General features: G+C 40.9%; 1 protein-coding gene across 1 annotated transcript in view; it reads right to left on the reverse strand.

Moving 5' to 3' along the window:
• The window catches only part of znhit6 (zinc finger HIT-type containing 6), a 139,647-nt gene that overhangs the window by 19,075 nt on the left and 103,948 nt on the right, over nucleotides 1-16,624 (reverse strand). The window contains exons 8-9 of the mRNA XM_060066919.1: nucleotides 14,737-14,817; nucleotides 3,857-3,981 (exon numbers count right to left, since the gene is read on the reverse strand). Of these exons, the coding sequence (XP_059922902.1) occupies nucleotides 3,857-3,981; nucleotides 14,737-14,817 (206 nt within the window). The remainder of the gene's footprint in view (nucleotides 1-3,856; nucleotides 3,982-14,736; nucleotides 14,818-16,624) is intronic.

The raw sequence follows: 16,624 nt of genomic DNA on the forward strand, positions 1-16,624 counted from the left end.
CATCTGTGTGTACAAGTTTTTGGACTCTGGGAGGTTCGATGTGGGAGTCATAGCCCCAAACGCGTATTCCTTGGTATAGCGCCACCTAGTGGCCGGCGTGTCTGGATTTTGTCGTCTGAATAGTCTTCACGGACCTGGATCTAGTCATGCAATTGGCATGTCGGCACCATTTACGGTCTGGGCTGTGGTACCACTTTCTTGGTAGGAAGTATAACAAGAAATGTGCATTTCGCCGGCACAACGCGAAGCATGTGTTCAAAACAAATGGGCACGACGTGTGCCAAAAGTTGCAGCTGACTCCAGTGAATCTGTGGATATAAAGGTTTTGACTGTGGGAGGTTCGGTGTGGGAGTTATAGCCCAAAACGCGTTTTCAGAACATTCCATTGGCCAATTAGGAGATATATTATTTCGTCGTTTTTTTGCACCCCCTTGTGGCGAATTTTTCCAAAGACATTTTTCCTTTTCCAAATAACTCCCGCCCACATTAATAATTCTTGGCCATATTTTCTATATAGACTCGGGATTGCCCCTTGATGGATTCCCTTGAGTTTGAAGAACATTCCTCTGGCAAATTAGAAGATATACAATTTCCTCGTTTATTGCGCCCCCTTAGGGCGTAATTTTCCGATTTCTTTAGCAAACGCTGGTAAGGTTAGCACCGACATGTGTGTAAAATTTGGACTCGATCCGATGTCTAATTTCTTTTTTTTTATTATTATTATTTTTCACGTCTAATTTAGCTAATAAACCAATATTCAAAACGCTACCGTTTTGTCGTCGAAGGTCGGATCAAAAAAGTGTCTAAGATTTCTTTGCGTGTGCGTCTGACGATGTTGTGTGCAAAGTTTGGTGTTGATTGGTCAAGAAATGTGGGAGGAGTAGGGAAAAAACAGTTTTGCGGTTTTCGCGATTTAGCGAAAAATATTCATAGACGCAAATGGGCGTGGCCTAGGCCAAAAGATGCAGCAGACTCCAGTGCATCTGTGTGTACAAGTTTTTGACTGTGGGAGGTTCGGTGTTGGAGTTATAGCCCCAAACGCGTATTCCTTGGTATAGCGCCACCTAGTGACCGGCAGGTCTGGATTTTGTCGTCTGCTGAGTCCGAACAGATCTGGATCTAGTCATGCAATTCGCGTGTCGGCACCATTTACGGTTTGGGCTGTGGTCGCACTTTCAGGGGGGTTAGTATAACAAGAAGTGTGCATTTCGCCGGCACAACGCGACAAGAAATGTGCATTTCGCCGGCACAACGCGAAGCATGTGTTCAAAACAAATGGGCACGGCGTGTGCCAAAAGATGCAGCTGACTCCAGTGAATCTGTGGATATGAAGGTTTTGACTGTGGGAGGTTCGGTGTGGGAGTTATAGCCCAAAACGCGTTTTCAGAACATTCCATTGGCCAATTAGGAGATGTAAAGGCGTTGAAAGATGGTGAGATCTACGAGATAGACCAGAGGAACTGTCCTTATGAGGCTTTTGCCGGGATAAAAAAAACACAGGTCAGCAAAATAAATCATATGTTGCGTTTTTGCACTTGTAAATACTTAATCTTGTAGCCTACAGACAGACGGGAACTCATACTTGCATGCGGGTGTCTTCATTCATAAAAAACATTCGGGAGTAGCGTTTCCCATACGTAGAACCAGAATCAACACAGAGCGCCACAAATTGATTCTGCTTTTTTATTTTTCTTTAAGCGATTTTGAAATTATAAATATCGTTCCGTTCATTCCTCTTCACGTAGCACTCTTTCTTCAATTCTTCACTCTTCTTTCTTCACTCTTTCTTTCTTTAATCCCTGGTACGCAAACAAAAAAGGTCTAAATGGTCTTCGTCAGGGTCTTAATGGTCTGCCGGTATCTTACTTGTCTGTCAGAATCTTATTATTGCGTTATTATTATATTATTATTTGTTCAAGAGTAAAACAAACTATCTGACCGATATCGGTTTCGGCAGTTTGCCATGGCTACGGTATAAGAAGTGAAAAAGTGGTAACGGGATATCCCTAGTTTCTATATCTAGTAGTACAACCAGCTTAGCACCCTATCAGTGAAAGCACAAAAACTGACAAATATAGCTTCAGTCAGTCTACCTGTCTGGGTTTGACAGCGGTGATGTTGGAAAGGTTTCCACTATTGCGTTTTCTCATATATTTTAGTGTGGCACATACAAGAATACCAGAATATTTTCAAGCATGTGATAACATGTGACATGCATATACATGTGTTCTGGCTGACCTTGAGGCTTCAAAATTGTGTGTTCACTCGAATAACAAGCATTTCCCTCTATTTTTTTGGTGATCTATGATTTACCAAAAATGTTTGGCACATTTCACATGGAATAGCTATGCTTCTAGGGGAATGCATGCATGTAACAATCACAGCTCTAAAATGTTCCCGATATAAGATAAAGGCACCTTTAAGTCTTGGAATAAAATGAAACACATTATTGAAATGATTCCTTCGAGCTGGCTAAATGTATAAATGCATTCTGTAAAATTATTTTAAAATGTGGGAGAAACCGTAAAGATCCAATACATCAAGGTAGGTGTAATGGTTATGTTCCCGTGTTCTACCCCCACATAACGCTCCTTAGCAGTTCGAAAAATAAATAAAAGTTAGGCCATTAAGGAACAGATTTTTCTATTAATCACTTTTAAAAAGGGGGGCAATAAAGACAATGAATGCGATATAAAAAATAACATGATTCCATGGCATATAAAACCACTCATGTTTATTACGCACGATAAAATGCAGTCTTTTGGGACCAGGAAACGATGGCCTAGCCCTAGTTATTCCCGGGAGCACGTTAAAACGTTTTTTTTCACCGTCGCAGATGGTTCGCCAAGCAGAGTTGCAATGATTGCCTCATCTGACGGAAATCCATCGATTGTAACGATACACTGCATTGGGTCGGCTTGAGTCTATTCCTCCAGTTAGGGTTAGGGTTTATGCTTTGCCGTGATCGTTCGATCCTCCCTTGCACATTTTATAGGCAATTATATGGAGAAATCACCGCTAGAATATTGGTGTACCGGAAAATTGGGGTCCAAAGGCATATATCCAAATTCGTGGCATGTCCAACCTTGTTATATTGCGATTTAAGCAAACAGAACATGTACCCACATTTTGGTGTAGAGAAATGTGATTACAATCCACTTTGCTTTCAAGAAATCAATTCCATGCTCTGTTTGATTCGTGTTTGATTTGGGTTTAATTCTGTAGTTTATATGTCCCAATCCAATTGAACTCCGAAAGTGCAATTAGATAAATTTTTCAACGTGCCTATTGCTTTAAAACATTTACCCATAGAGCCAAAATAGTGTCAGTTTTGAATTTAGTAATCCAACAAAAGATAAACATAATTGTGTGTTTTATTATATTGGCTTGTGATCAACATTTATGACAGTGAAACAAGGGCAGGTGGTAATTACCCCAATTCCACATTATCGGTAGGCCCTTGAAAAGATAATAGTTAATGCTGTATGTCGTCTATAGGAATATTTTGACCGATTTTATTGAGATCTGACATGTTATGCATGTCTGATGCTTAATAGAGGACACTCATTACTGTAAGTGTAGCATGTTGTGAAAAAAACAACAGCATAATGAATAGTTGGGTGTACATCCTTAATGAATAGTGTTTGTCGAAGAGATGAAGATGTGGTACCGGACTATTGCTTATTCCTTTTGTGTAGTTGGGTTTAACAAATTTAAGATGTGCGTTGAAACTCAACAAAGCATAAAGAAGGGCAAAGCGAAATGCAGGAATTCATTTGGGAAAGTATCGATAGGTGGGTTACACAATTTAATTGAAAGTAGATGTTAATTCAAAGCATAAAAAGTATTCTTTTACCTGATCCTTTCCGTGGGTAGTCCTGGAAATTACTCCGGAGCACTATGTGAAGCACTGGATATTCTATGAGCATTTTGTAGCTCAAGTTGTCCCGAAGGCTTTTCCCCAGGTCCAGCTCATGGTACCTTGTACGATAAAAAGCGGAAAAAGAAATTAAAATACTGTACGTTAGACAACATCCTACGAAAATAACTGGATTAGTTACCGAGTTAATTACTTTAAGCATTTTCTTCTACAGTGAACTTCTAAATGCCAAGGTGTAAGTCTTTTTTTTTTTTTTACAACTACTGTAAATTTCTTTCCACCCTGCGGGATGTCGATGGGGAAGACTCACTCCAGGATAGATGGTAGTGGCATGGCACTGCCAATACCATACATGCCTGATCCCTCCCCTTGAAATGGATACGTAATTTGCCAGAATCCGCCCCCCTTCCAGGCACCCTGCAAGCCTTAAAACAGCTATGCGATCCCACAACTCATCTTCTGGGATACAAAAGCCTGCTTTGGTCTCTTAGTAGCCATGTCCTTAGTGAGGGTTGGTCGTAAATCTTGATGCTAAATAGTTAAATATTTTTTTGGTGGCTAGTTGGAACGCGGATTTACTAAAAAGCTTATACAATTCAAACACGTCTTGCTTTAGGCTGTCCCTAAGAACATGAAAGTAATTCTTGAACATGGCTGACAGCCACCTCACGCTCCCGACACAAGTTTTCTGTTGTTGACGAGGGTTGCTTGTGAGATGCACCATTTTTTAAAGAAATGACAGGCAGTCTGAGAATCAAGCACAGACCTTCTGCACTAGCCAATCCAAGAAAATAACTGCTGCGTGACATTAACAGGTCAGGAAAATTAAGAATGTGGGCGGGCAAAGGATCATCTGATCATCAAAACATGTGATCAGCGCAAAATGTGGACACATTTCCACGTAGCTATCCTTTATGTGGAAAGGCGCTGATGGGTGTTCTAAGTAAAAGTACTTATTAGGTGAGTGCTGCATGCAGCGCTCAACTATTGTTCTTCTAGGGTTTCATCCTTAAGCTTTTTTTATTATTCTACATACTTTGGGACCTATCTGCTACCTACAATTTTCAACTACAGAATCGCGCGCTTTTCAGATTCTTTAAATATTTGATACTTTTTAAGATATTGTACTTTTAAAATACTATCTTTATTTTAACATGGGAGTCAATGGGAGGACTTCCCATTACTTCCACTTTTTACAAACTAACTAAATCAATTTGACCGTTTAGCATCGCTCAAACCATTTAACAAATCTACACACTTGTATCTTCAATAATATCGAAACAGAATTTTGACATCATTTAAACTTTTTTCAGAATCAGTTTTAGTTTCATACCGGCTTCGTTTTCAGCTGTACTTCTTAAGACATCGTAACTCAATCATTATTCAACAGTTTACCTTCGTTCAAACCATTTAACAAATCTACACACTTGTATCTTCAATAATATCCAAACGGAATTTCGATCATTTATACTTTCTTCAGAATCACAGTTTAGTTTCATACCGGCTTCGTTTTCAGTAGGTCTCATTGATTTACGTTGACGCTGGAACGTGAGGACGTTGCCAGATTGGGCGTTTTTTCTTGTTGGAATGGACTGCTTTTGGAGGACGTTCAGGCAGTGTTGCCAGATTGGACGGTTTTTCCCGCTATATTGGGCCTCTTTTAATCACGCACCTGCTCGCTATTCTCTTAAAGACACACGCACACAAAATTCATTTTACATTTCTGCATTTTTAGCAATGCTTTGCGCTTTTCAATCAACTGTCACTTTAATTGTTTCCAACCATTGACATTTTCTTAAATGGTGCGCATGTTGACATTGTTTAGTCCTTTGAGACTCTTCAACTTTTGTTCAAATCCCTTCACTTGATTTAAGAGGTTGAAATATTTTCAACCTCACCTTGTACTACAGCACTCATCGCATTTTCACCAGGAAATGCATTTTCTAGTTCTAACTATAATGAATAAGGCAGTTTGTCTTCGGCATTGTCTCCTAATAATAAACGTGCTCCTGGAAAGTCAAGTTCTGCAATGGGATCTAGGCTGTACAAGCTCCGATACCATTATCAACATTAACAAGAGTATCTTTGTGTGGATAGTGTATTGCTTCAAGAGCCCTGGTCCCTGATGATCGGCTGGTTAGGTGCAGAACACGCACACTTCTGTTCTCTACAAAGTGTTCAGAGTGAATGAGCAAAGGGCAGGAATTACTCTGCCCTCGGCATACCCATTGTTTTGTTCTGGCACGGCTGCCACTAATCAATGAGGGGGTTTCGTGGCACACATATGGTGTGTCTGCATGTGCAGTACATCTTCCAAAAGATGAAGACTCCTGGTACACTGTAGAGCTGACCCAAGCAGACAGCTTATTGTATTCATTAGTGTTTCTATTATTATTCCGCCAGACACACCTACAAACGAATCACAAAAATAATTACACTCCGTACGTTTACATGCACAGCTTAATATGATTGAAGCCATAATTTGACTATCCTCCTCAATTCACCTGTCGCCAAGTCAAGTCCCTGGTCATAACCATGATGAACTCGGACAAACAAACCAGACAAGATAACAAAAACATATGAAAAAATATCAGCTGACAGTATATCAAAGCAGGTTCTGGAGAAGTTTTGGGCGGAAAAATTATTAGATTTCTTCCAGAAGCAAAAAAAGGGACTACTTTCCAAGCCAAGTTGTGGCTTGGAATGGGGATGAAATATACTACAGTATGCAGCCTCTCGGCAGACCGACTGTTTATTTTTTGGTACAAACATAAATCCACCATTAAATTGTTATATTATGCCTCCTCCCTGTTGTTTTCAATGGAGTTGTCCGAGCTGATTTCCGAGTATAGTTGAGGCTGGAAGGTCATTGGCTCATCTGCGTTCTAAGGGTGGAGCTTAGCAACAGGTCAACTGGACAATTGCAATTGTCTGATTATACATGGTGGTGAGAAAGTCGATTAATTGGCTGAAGCATGTCATACCCCGGTACGAAAGCTAGCGCTTTACCCATTTCAACTAGTGGTTATAGAGCCACCAGCTGACCTCTTTACGTCAGCAGCAAGAATAAACTCAGGTTTTCAGTGGACCGCTGTCAGTTCACTTCGGGTCCATGTCATTCCTCAGAAGCTCTATTGTTCCGACCTCTCCGTCGTATGCAGACTCCTCTGGCGGCCGAGCACCTCCTCCGGCGCCAGAGCTGCTCCTCCGGCGGAAGTCCGCACACGGAAACAATCCCTTTCTCCTCCATGTCGTGGTTCAATCTGGACTTCAGAGAGTCAAATACATCCCTTTCCCCATATTCCTTCTCCACCATGGCCGAGATAACCCTCAGGAGACTTTAATTGTTGTGGAAGTACCAGAGAGTCTGAGAAGCCGTCGCAGTCTTTAAGATTCATAATATAATACATAAGATTAAAACGAAAAAAAGAAAAAAACATTTATTTTGACAGATGTGCCTGAAGTTACTACTTTACAACCTCGTTGATGACCAGCATTTACAAAAAACATTTACTTTTAATTCAGCCTTAAAAATCTAAGCGTAGTGTGTACTGAATGCATGTTGATGATACACTTCTTATAGGGGGTAAATACATTGGCACGACATCGACTTACTCCATCTTCCGCGCCACCTTTTTAAATAAATCGCAGTTTCTCGTTTTCCGTTGGCGACAACACTACTACCTTCTACTTCTGGCTCACGGCCCCAGAAAAATATCTCGAGCATGCGCAGAACGCAAAATCCAATTCCAAATCGATTGACCGTAAACATGCACGCTTGATGCGACTATCAATCGAAAAATCTAGGGGTCTAAATCCTACTATGAGAAACCCGATTAGATTTTAATACAAATAAGGTGTATACATGCATTTTAATAATCCAGTCATAGTCTGACTAACCCAATAATTCAATTTTCTTGAGTGTCATGTAAACCCAATGACTGATTGGGCAAAACGTGGAGCAATTGTCAAAAAATGCAAACAGGCCCATCTTGAAAAACAAGTCATGAGACTTTATACATAAGTGTCTGCTTATGGTGAACAACTTTGCCTCAAGAACCTTTAAATTTCCCACCATTTGGAAATTTTGTGAAAAACACTTAATAACATAAGGATCCTAGTTCATTTTATTTGGGACAAAAATCCTTTGACGTATACCCTCTATGGACCTATATCTTTAATCTAACGAGAAGGAAAGTCCAAATTAGGAGCCATTTACTCCCAATAACTCTAGCTTACAACAGATTGAGATCTGTTCCTGGAGGGCAATGTAGAGGACTTTGAGGGATTATCCCATTGCATTACGGATTATACAAGGTTCGGTGTGGACAATCTTCAGTTTTCCAAACATCCAACCTTGGATCAATAAATGAGCTGAGCCTGTTTTTCAACAGGTTTGAATCAACCCCGCCCGGAGAGTTCAGCCGGTGAGTCTGGGGCCACTGCCCTCCCACTGGAACCAGTCGATTCATCACATCCAGCAAGGTGAGAAGGGAGCTATCAAAGCCCCGGATGACAATTGATCCAGACAACATCAACCCCAGGGTGCCTAAAGCGTGTGCCGGACAGCTTGCAGTGTTCCAACACCTCTTCAACATCTGAGTCCGAAGATGTGGAAGACCTGCATTGTTCCGGGGCCTAAAGGGGCCTACACACCGCCCAGTCTCAAACCAATGACCAACTGCCTTTATCTGACCACTCAGTTGCCTATCGTCTGACCCGTTCGGCAGAAAAGTTGCATTGAAACACACCGCAAAGACTACGCCCAACTACAAAGTAGCGTGTATGTACTGCGCTTGCAAGAGATGCAATTAGTCTCCTTAACATCGGATGGGGCTAGTCCACCCCCTCCCACACAAATCGCTAGTGCTGCTAGCACACAATCAATCAGAGGCCATTTTACACTACCAAGCAGGTACTGTCGCTGCTTGGCGGCTGTTACAATTTCACTGTCTTGCCTGTGTAAAACCTTCGTCAATGAACCGGTTTTCTTGGTTCATTGAAGCAGGCGGGACTCGGCACGGAGACCTCTTTAGAATAATTTGCATACTCTACTTTTTTATACAAGTCAATCGTATGCCTGAATGAGCAGACTACATATCTGAGTGTAGTCTGCTAACGTGATTAACTACTATTTATTATTTTAATAATTATTTACAACTGGAAAATAATTGACAAGACAAGCATATTTGGCAGTGTAAAAACACTTAGAGGCTCCGATCCTGAGTCACCAACTCTCTCAGAGTTTGCATGTTGAATCGGACCAGACACCGTCCGCACGGTTCCAAAAGCCTCCAGCACAGCTGAACACACCAAACAGATTTGTTCCCGAACTCATCCGAGTCTCCCCAAGCATTTCAGATGGCCAACGGTTGGGCCAGTGTGTAGCAGCCTTAAGATGGCACATCCCAGCTCTCTCAATGATTACAGGCCAGTGGTACTGATCTCACACATTGTAAAGATTTTCAAGACAGGTTCGGAAGCACCTTAGGCCCCTGGTGTTCGACTCCATGGACCTACTGCAGTTTCAGTAACCAGGCACAACTCAGCGTGAACGACACCATAATCTATCTGCTGCACAGGGCTTACTCACGACTGGAGAGGCCGGGGAACACAGTGAGAGTCAGGTTATTTTACTTCTCCAGTGCGTTCCATACCATCCAGCCTCTCCTGCTTGTGAAGAAACTCAGCGATACGGGTAGATATGTTGGCCTGAATTGGAGACTACCTCTCCACCAGGCCACAGTACGTGCGTACGTGTCACATGTGGTGATGAGCAACACTGGCGCACCCCAAGAAACAGTACTTTCACCTTTTCTTTTCGACATCTACACCTCTGACTTCACCATCAACTCTGGAATGTTCCACCTACAGCAGTTCTCAGATGCCTGCTCCCTCATGGGTTGCATTAGTGAGGACGAGTACAGAGGTGGGGTGGAGGGCTTCTTCTGATTGTCCGAGGAGAACCACCTCCAGCTCAACATCGTCAAGACCATGGAGCTGGTGGTGGACTTCCGACGGAGCTCCTCGGAGTGCGCATAAACATTAAACTGGACTGGACAGACAACACTGATGCCCTCTATCGGAAGAAACAGAGCTCTTCTTCCTCAGGACGCTCAGGTCTTTTGACGTTTGTGGCAGGCTACTAAAGATGTTTTATCAGTCTGTTGTAGCCACCACACTGTCCTTTGATGGGGCGTGTTGGGGAGGTGGCATCAAGGCTGGGGAGTACAACAGACTCAACAAGCTATTTAGGAAGGCCAGCTCTGTTGTAGGACTAGAAATGAACAGTCTGGAGGTAGGGCTGGAGAGGAGGATGAGAGACAATTTGAAGTCCATCTTGGGTAACCCATGCCAACCCCTGTTTATTGAGCTGTGACAGATGGGGAACACCCTTACTCTGTTTACACCAAACAAGATTTTGGTTGCGTTGTCGCCCGAGTTTGTTTGCGTCACAAATCCGTTTCGGTAGTGATTTTTTTGTGTCATCCATTTTCTGTAATCAAGGCAGATTTGTCGAAGTGTGCAAGAAATGTGGTTTCGCAGAAGAGTTGGCTATGTAAATGGTTGACGTAAAGGCAACTTTTGTAAACTGGAAACATGTAAGACAGGGATGGGCAACTGGCGGCCCGCATCCTCACTCAGTCAGGCCCGCACATAATAAAAAAAATAAAAAAAATAAATAAAATAATAATAATAATAATTGATCGAGTTACAGAAAACTGTCAAGAAAGATGAGAAGAATTCATAGAATTCGAAGGCAAATCCATGCGTCTAGTTTGCTTAGAAGCGATATCAGTCATTAAAGATATCCACTTAAGTCGCCACTACAACTACTACAACTGCTTGTTGGGTTTGAGTTCATTGAGTTGTTGCACTTAATGTTGGGCCACTGTTTTTCAGTTTTTTGACTTCATTGAATGATGATGTATGTGAGCCCTTTGCACTGATAAAAATACTGACCATTCATGTGGCTGTTTGAGCATGGAAAACATGAAATGAATGTATGTTGATTCAATTAACATACCGTACATAGGTTATGATTCTGGATGATTTTTTAGGTAGTGGCCATCCCCAAAATGCACCAGAATACAGGAAATCATATCTACCAAATTCAAAATTGTGTAGCTTCTCTCAGCTCACGTTTAGTTGAAGTGTGCAGTCATGTGGCCCTCCGATGGTTATGATGAAAAATGTGGCCCTCTTTATCATGAAAGTTGCTCATCCCTGATGTAAGAGATACTTTAGGCATCCCGTCAGTTACGGTTCCGCCATTCCACAGGGTTTTTTTTTATGCCACATTCAATTTGTATGAAATCAATTAATTTTGGTTTGTGAACATTACATCACTGAATAAAATAAAAGTAACTAAGTAAATTCCTACATGACAAAGGAATCAGAGTAAGATACCTGAGGCGACTCATCCCCCTCTGATCGTCCCCAATTGTTTCTAGTATCAGTCGATATCAATGATCATTCTTCTGTGTGGGTGTGTGTGTGTGTGTGTTACCGGTCAAAAGTTTGGGGTCACTTGAAATGTCCCTATAAGAAAAGCACTGTTTTTTAGTAGAGCAGACGGTCCCTAAACTCGCGGCTGAAAGCCAACAGCTCATAGAAGCCAATGTAATTCACTGTTCGCTAAATACGGCTTGTTTGGATGAAAACAAGGTTGTAGCTGGTTCTCTAGGTTACTACATTTAGCTAGAGGAGTCAGTTGTGTCGCAACAATGTTTCACTGATGATCTATTAAACCGTAAACTCCGAATCTGCCCATTCTTTCCATCTTTACGGAAGTACCTAGTCCAACCAACAATCATCTGAACCAAATGTGTTGGACGACTAGGCTATGGGATTCTGATGTTGTAATTACGAGATACATATCGTAATTATGAGATAATTATCTCGTAATTATGACATAAAGATCTCGTAATTATGAGAAAGATAAAGATCTCGTAATTATGATATATTTTCTCATAATTTAGATCTTTGTCATAATTACGAGATAACCCGTTTTTTTTTTGTGATGTGAATGCAATATGCCACCGTACTAGGGATGGGGGTGAGGAATCGATTACTCGAGTACTCCTCGTTACAAATGAACTCGGTTGGTGGACAGGCAAACTCGAGTTTGCATATACACACACAAACAAAGTTTTCTGAAGCAAATGTATCAATTTTCTGTGCGGCGCCACTAACGCATGCCGTGGGCACAAAGCAAATGAAATGTATCAAATTTCTGTGTGGCGCGTGCCGTGCCGTGTGCAGGCACGCCAGAATTCAAAAACTTAAGAGATGGCGGTTAAAGCAAAGCGCAGCGAAGAATTGAAATACTTTAAAGCAGGGGTTTTCAAAGTGTGAGAGAGTGAGCCCCCCCTCAAAGAAAAAAATTCAGCTGAGCCCCCCCCCCCCCCCCCATTTTTTTTTCGAAATACCTGTGTTTTGAAAGCTATTTTAATTATTTTACACATTTCAAACATCTCCGATCATAATTTTAAAACATTTGGAACATATTTTTGAAACATTTGAAACAAATTTTTTAACATATTTTTTTAACATATTTCTGAAACATTACAACATCTTTTTGCGTTTCTAAACAACACAATTTAACAACTTTATCTAAGCATGTTTTAGCTTAACCTTTTTTAAATACATATGAACATCTTAATCTGTGTAAACTGCCAGTTTACAGATTCATTCAGGGTCCCCGACTCTGAATTTTCTGAGTCGAATCAGATCTGCCTTTTCAGTCCAGAGATTCGACTATTCGGCGGGGTTTGTTTACCGGCGTTGCTATGGTGACCTAAATTATTATAAGCAACTGAAAACGACGCCGGTTTGAAACTAAAACTGTGATTCTGAAAAAAGTATAAATGCTATCAAAATTCCGTTTAGATAGTATTGAAGATACAAGTGTGTAGATTTGTTTAATGGTTTGAACGAAGGTAAACGGTTGAAAAAGGAATGAGTTACGATGTCTAGAAGTAGGTGTATCAGAATGGGCTGACGTCTTCAATGAAAACAGCTGAAAACGAAGCGGCATGAAACTAAAACTGATTCTGAAGACATTTTAAATGATATCGAAATTCTGTTTAGATATTATTGAAGATACAAGTGTTTAGATTTGTTAAATGGTTTGCACGAAGATAAACGGTTGAAAATTGATTTAGTTATGTTACTTCTACAGTTGAAGTACGACTGATGATTTGAATCATCGGCTTTCAGGGGTTTTTCGGGTTTATTTTTTTCTCACGTCGCGCCCCCCCTGAAGAACTCTGGCGCCCCCCAGGGGGGGCGCGCCCCACAGTTTGAAAACCACTGCTTTAAAGAAATAGGAGATCATAAGGTGAAATGTAAAATATGCCAAGCGAAATCGAGCTACCAGAGTACTACAAGTACTATGCGGCAACATATGCTCCTGAAACACAACGGTGAGTTCGGGAAAGCAGACCCGCAGCAACCAAGTGTGTCGGCTATTTTCACCGCCGCAAGACGCGTGTGTAATCCCGGCCGTGTAGAGAAGGTCTATTTGTATTTCCATAGTCCATTTGCTGCAGTTTTATTTGCAGCTTTAAATTATTTGCAATGGTTAGGCTACTTGTTTTTTTTTTTTGTTTTTTTAAACCGTTACAGGACTTGGTTCGACGTGATTTAAATTGTGAGACGCATATTTATTTTTGTAAGGAAAATGTGTTTTGAAAGTTTGCAAAAATAAATAATGATTACTCTGATAACTGACTGTTTTGATGGAGAATAAGCATTACATGTTTGGTTGGTAATATTGCCGTTCATCATTAGGCCTATTCCTGCTGCAGATGCGTTGCATTCTAAAAATAGATTTGATTAAACGAGTACTCGATTGATCCTCGAGGAATTCCGTCGTTCACTCGAGTTTGGAATTTACTACTCGTGCCTATCCCTACACCGTACAAATGGCATGTCAAGTATAAACATGAAAATATTTTTTAATAAAGCCACATAAATTAAGGCAGAAAGAAACGTTACATCAAGTGAAGGGATTTGAACAAAAGTTCAAAGGTCTAAATGGAGTAAACAATGTAAACATGCACAGCATTTATGAAAATGTAAATGGTTGTAAACAAATAAAGTGACAGCTGAATGAAAAGCACAAAGCATTGTGAAAAATGCAGAAATGTAAAATGAATTGAACTGAAGAATCTGAAAGGTCAAATGTATTGCCCTGCACTGCTGGGGGTGTGTGCGTGTGAGTGTGTGTCTTTAAGAGAATAGCGAGCCAGTGCATGATTAAAAGTAGCCCAATAGAGCGGCAAAAACAGCCCAATCTGGCAACACTGCCTGAACGTCCTCCAAAAGTAGCCCAATCTGGTGGGAAAAAATGCCCAATCTGGCAAACCTGCTGAACGACCTCACTCTCCAGCGTCAAAGTAAATCAATGACCAAACCAACTGAAAACGAAGCCGGTATGAAACTAAAACTGTGATTCTGAATAAAGTTAAAATGATATCGAAATTGTGTGTATAGTGTGTCGATTTGTTGAATGGTTTGAACAAAGATAAACGGTTGAAAATGTATTTAGTTATGTCTTAAAGAGTTGAAGTGTCAGAGGACGCCGTCCTCCCATTCACTCCCATGTTAAAAAAAGATAGTATTATAAAAGTAGAATATCTTAAAAAGTATAAAATATCCAAAAAATCGGAAAAGCAGCACGATTCCAAGCTATTCAGAATATTTAACATTTTTAATGGAGTCTCTAGGTGAAAAATTTAGGAAGGAGATAGGTCCCAAAGTTTGTAGAGAATGAGAAAGAAAGAAAGAATCAAACTTAAGAATAGTTGAGGGCTGCATGCAGCACTAATCTATTAATTGAAATACTGTACCTAAGAGAGTTAGCTTGTTCTCCCTCCACCTTCATGAAGACCTTTGTTTCATCGAATGTGGTTTGTGCATACATCTTCAATCTGAAACAAAAATACAACACAGATCCAACACACCTCTGACCCAAAAGATAAACATGTTCCAAAAACCAAGTTGTAGCAACTGCAAATTACTCCTTTTCATTTTTCGTGTGCGTCTCAAATGTTAATGCCATTAAGATATGTTTGTTGTGCAGGTTGTTTATGCATGTTGCTAGAAAAACAAGCCAAGAATTGAAGAGGACCATGGAGGTCATTGGTAGTTAATCGGATTCTGAACTTTTTGATGAATTAATATGTGTCTAAATCCACTCCATGTCACTAAGGGTTCACTTAAGCAAAGAGTTGTAAATCCAGTCTACAGTGGAGGCAACATCGTTGCACACACTACTGCCAAATACAATTAGAGGGGCTCAGGCCTTGCATGCAGGCGACTGCCTGACCAGTGCTGGTCACCACCACCATAGTGTTGTATCCATGGTTACAGTGTATTGTCACAGCAAAGGACGGAGTTTAGCAGATAAACAGAAGCCTACATTTTTTATTGTAGCAACTGTTATATATACAGTGCTGAAACTAACCGCAGAAAGTCCACGAAATGGTGACATGCTTTACAGAAAAAACATGGAACACTGCTATGGAATGAACTTATAGAGGATGATACTCAAAGCAACTGGTGACGTTATTGTGTTATACTATAGCTCGCCAAATTTAAAGAGCCAGTGAACCCACTGTTTCTGCTGGAATTCAAACTGATTTAAAAAAATATGTTTTCGGTTGAGAGTTCTAGAAAAGTAGGGGGCGTGTTATCCCCATGGTTACGACACACGCTGACTTTTTTAATTTTGTAGTAGTATTAGTTTGTAGTCGTTGTGTATGAGCGTCATTGTATATTAAATACACCACAAACTGTAGCGATAATATAAATGTCCTGGAATCCGTAGAGGCACTCCTGCCACGCCCCCATATGCCTGGTCAAATCTGCCCGCGTGGTGGAGCTCGACTGCCCTTCGCAGGTCTTCCGGAAGGTAACCAATCACAACGGAGTGGGGTTGGCAGGAGGGGGGCGAGGGGGCGGAGAAGGACGAAACCGAGCGTTGACAGAGAATGCTGAAAGCGCCCAGATGAAGGGAAGAGCTTCCCGAAAATCGACATCGTTTTTTGTGCTGTGATTCGTGTCAGGTTACGCTATAGGAGTCATTAATAAGAAATTAAGACCAGAAAAGTAGTGTAATAGGGCCTCTTTAAAGAAAGGAAAGTGGATTACAAAATGGCAGCCCATTCATTCACATGAAAACTGCTCAATGGCTCAGGGTAACATCAAGGAGAAATTTGCTTCCGCCTAATGGAGGTCTGAAACCACGCCCTAGTGCATGCACCTGGACCTATTAAAGAAGAGTGCATAACGTGCCGCATGATGTAGAAATATTCTCGTTTTCTACATGGACAAAGAAGGTTTTCTAGCATGGTTAGCATCATAAGCAATAGGTCTAATGGTCTGAGCACAGTAGCTTTTTTATTGTAACTTTTGGTTCAAATCCTATTCCTTACACATGCAGCCATTTGGACACCATTTTATGATAGCTGATAACCAAGGTACAAACCGTAATATAATAAGAGGACATACCGGCAGTTCAAATAAAAAGATAGAACTTTATTGATCTGGGAAATTCATAAATATGCAAGATTGCTCCATATAGGCTAACATACAACACCAACAACAGTAAACGCATGTAGGCCTACGCAATATCAACGAAACTGAAATGTCTATAGACTATTCATAACATTAATCTCCCATAATCATTCAGGTAATCAATACGTCCGTGCCTGTTACAGCTATTTCAATGATATG

This window comes from Gadus macrocephalus, chromosome 12 (assembly GCF_031168955.1).
Source record: "Gadus macrocephalus chromosome 12, ASM3116895v1".
Taxonomy (NCBI): domain Eukaryota; kingdom Metazoa; phylum Chordata; class Actinopteri; order Gadiformes; family Gadidae; genus Gadus; species Gadus macrocephalus.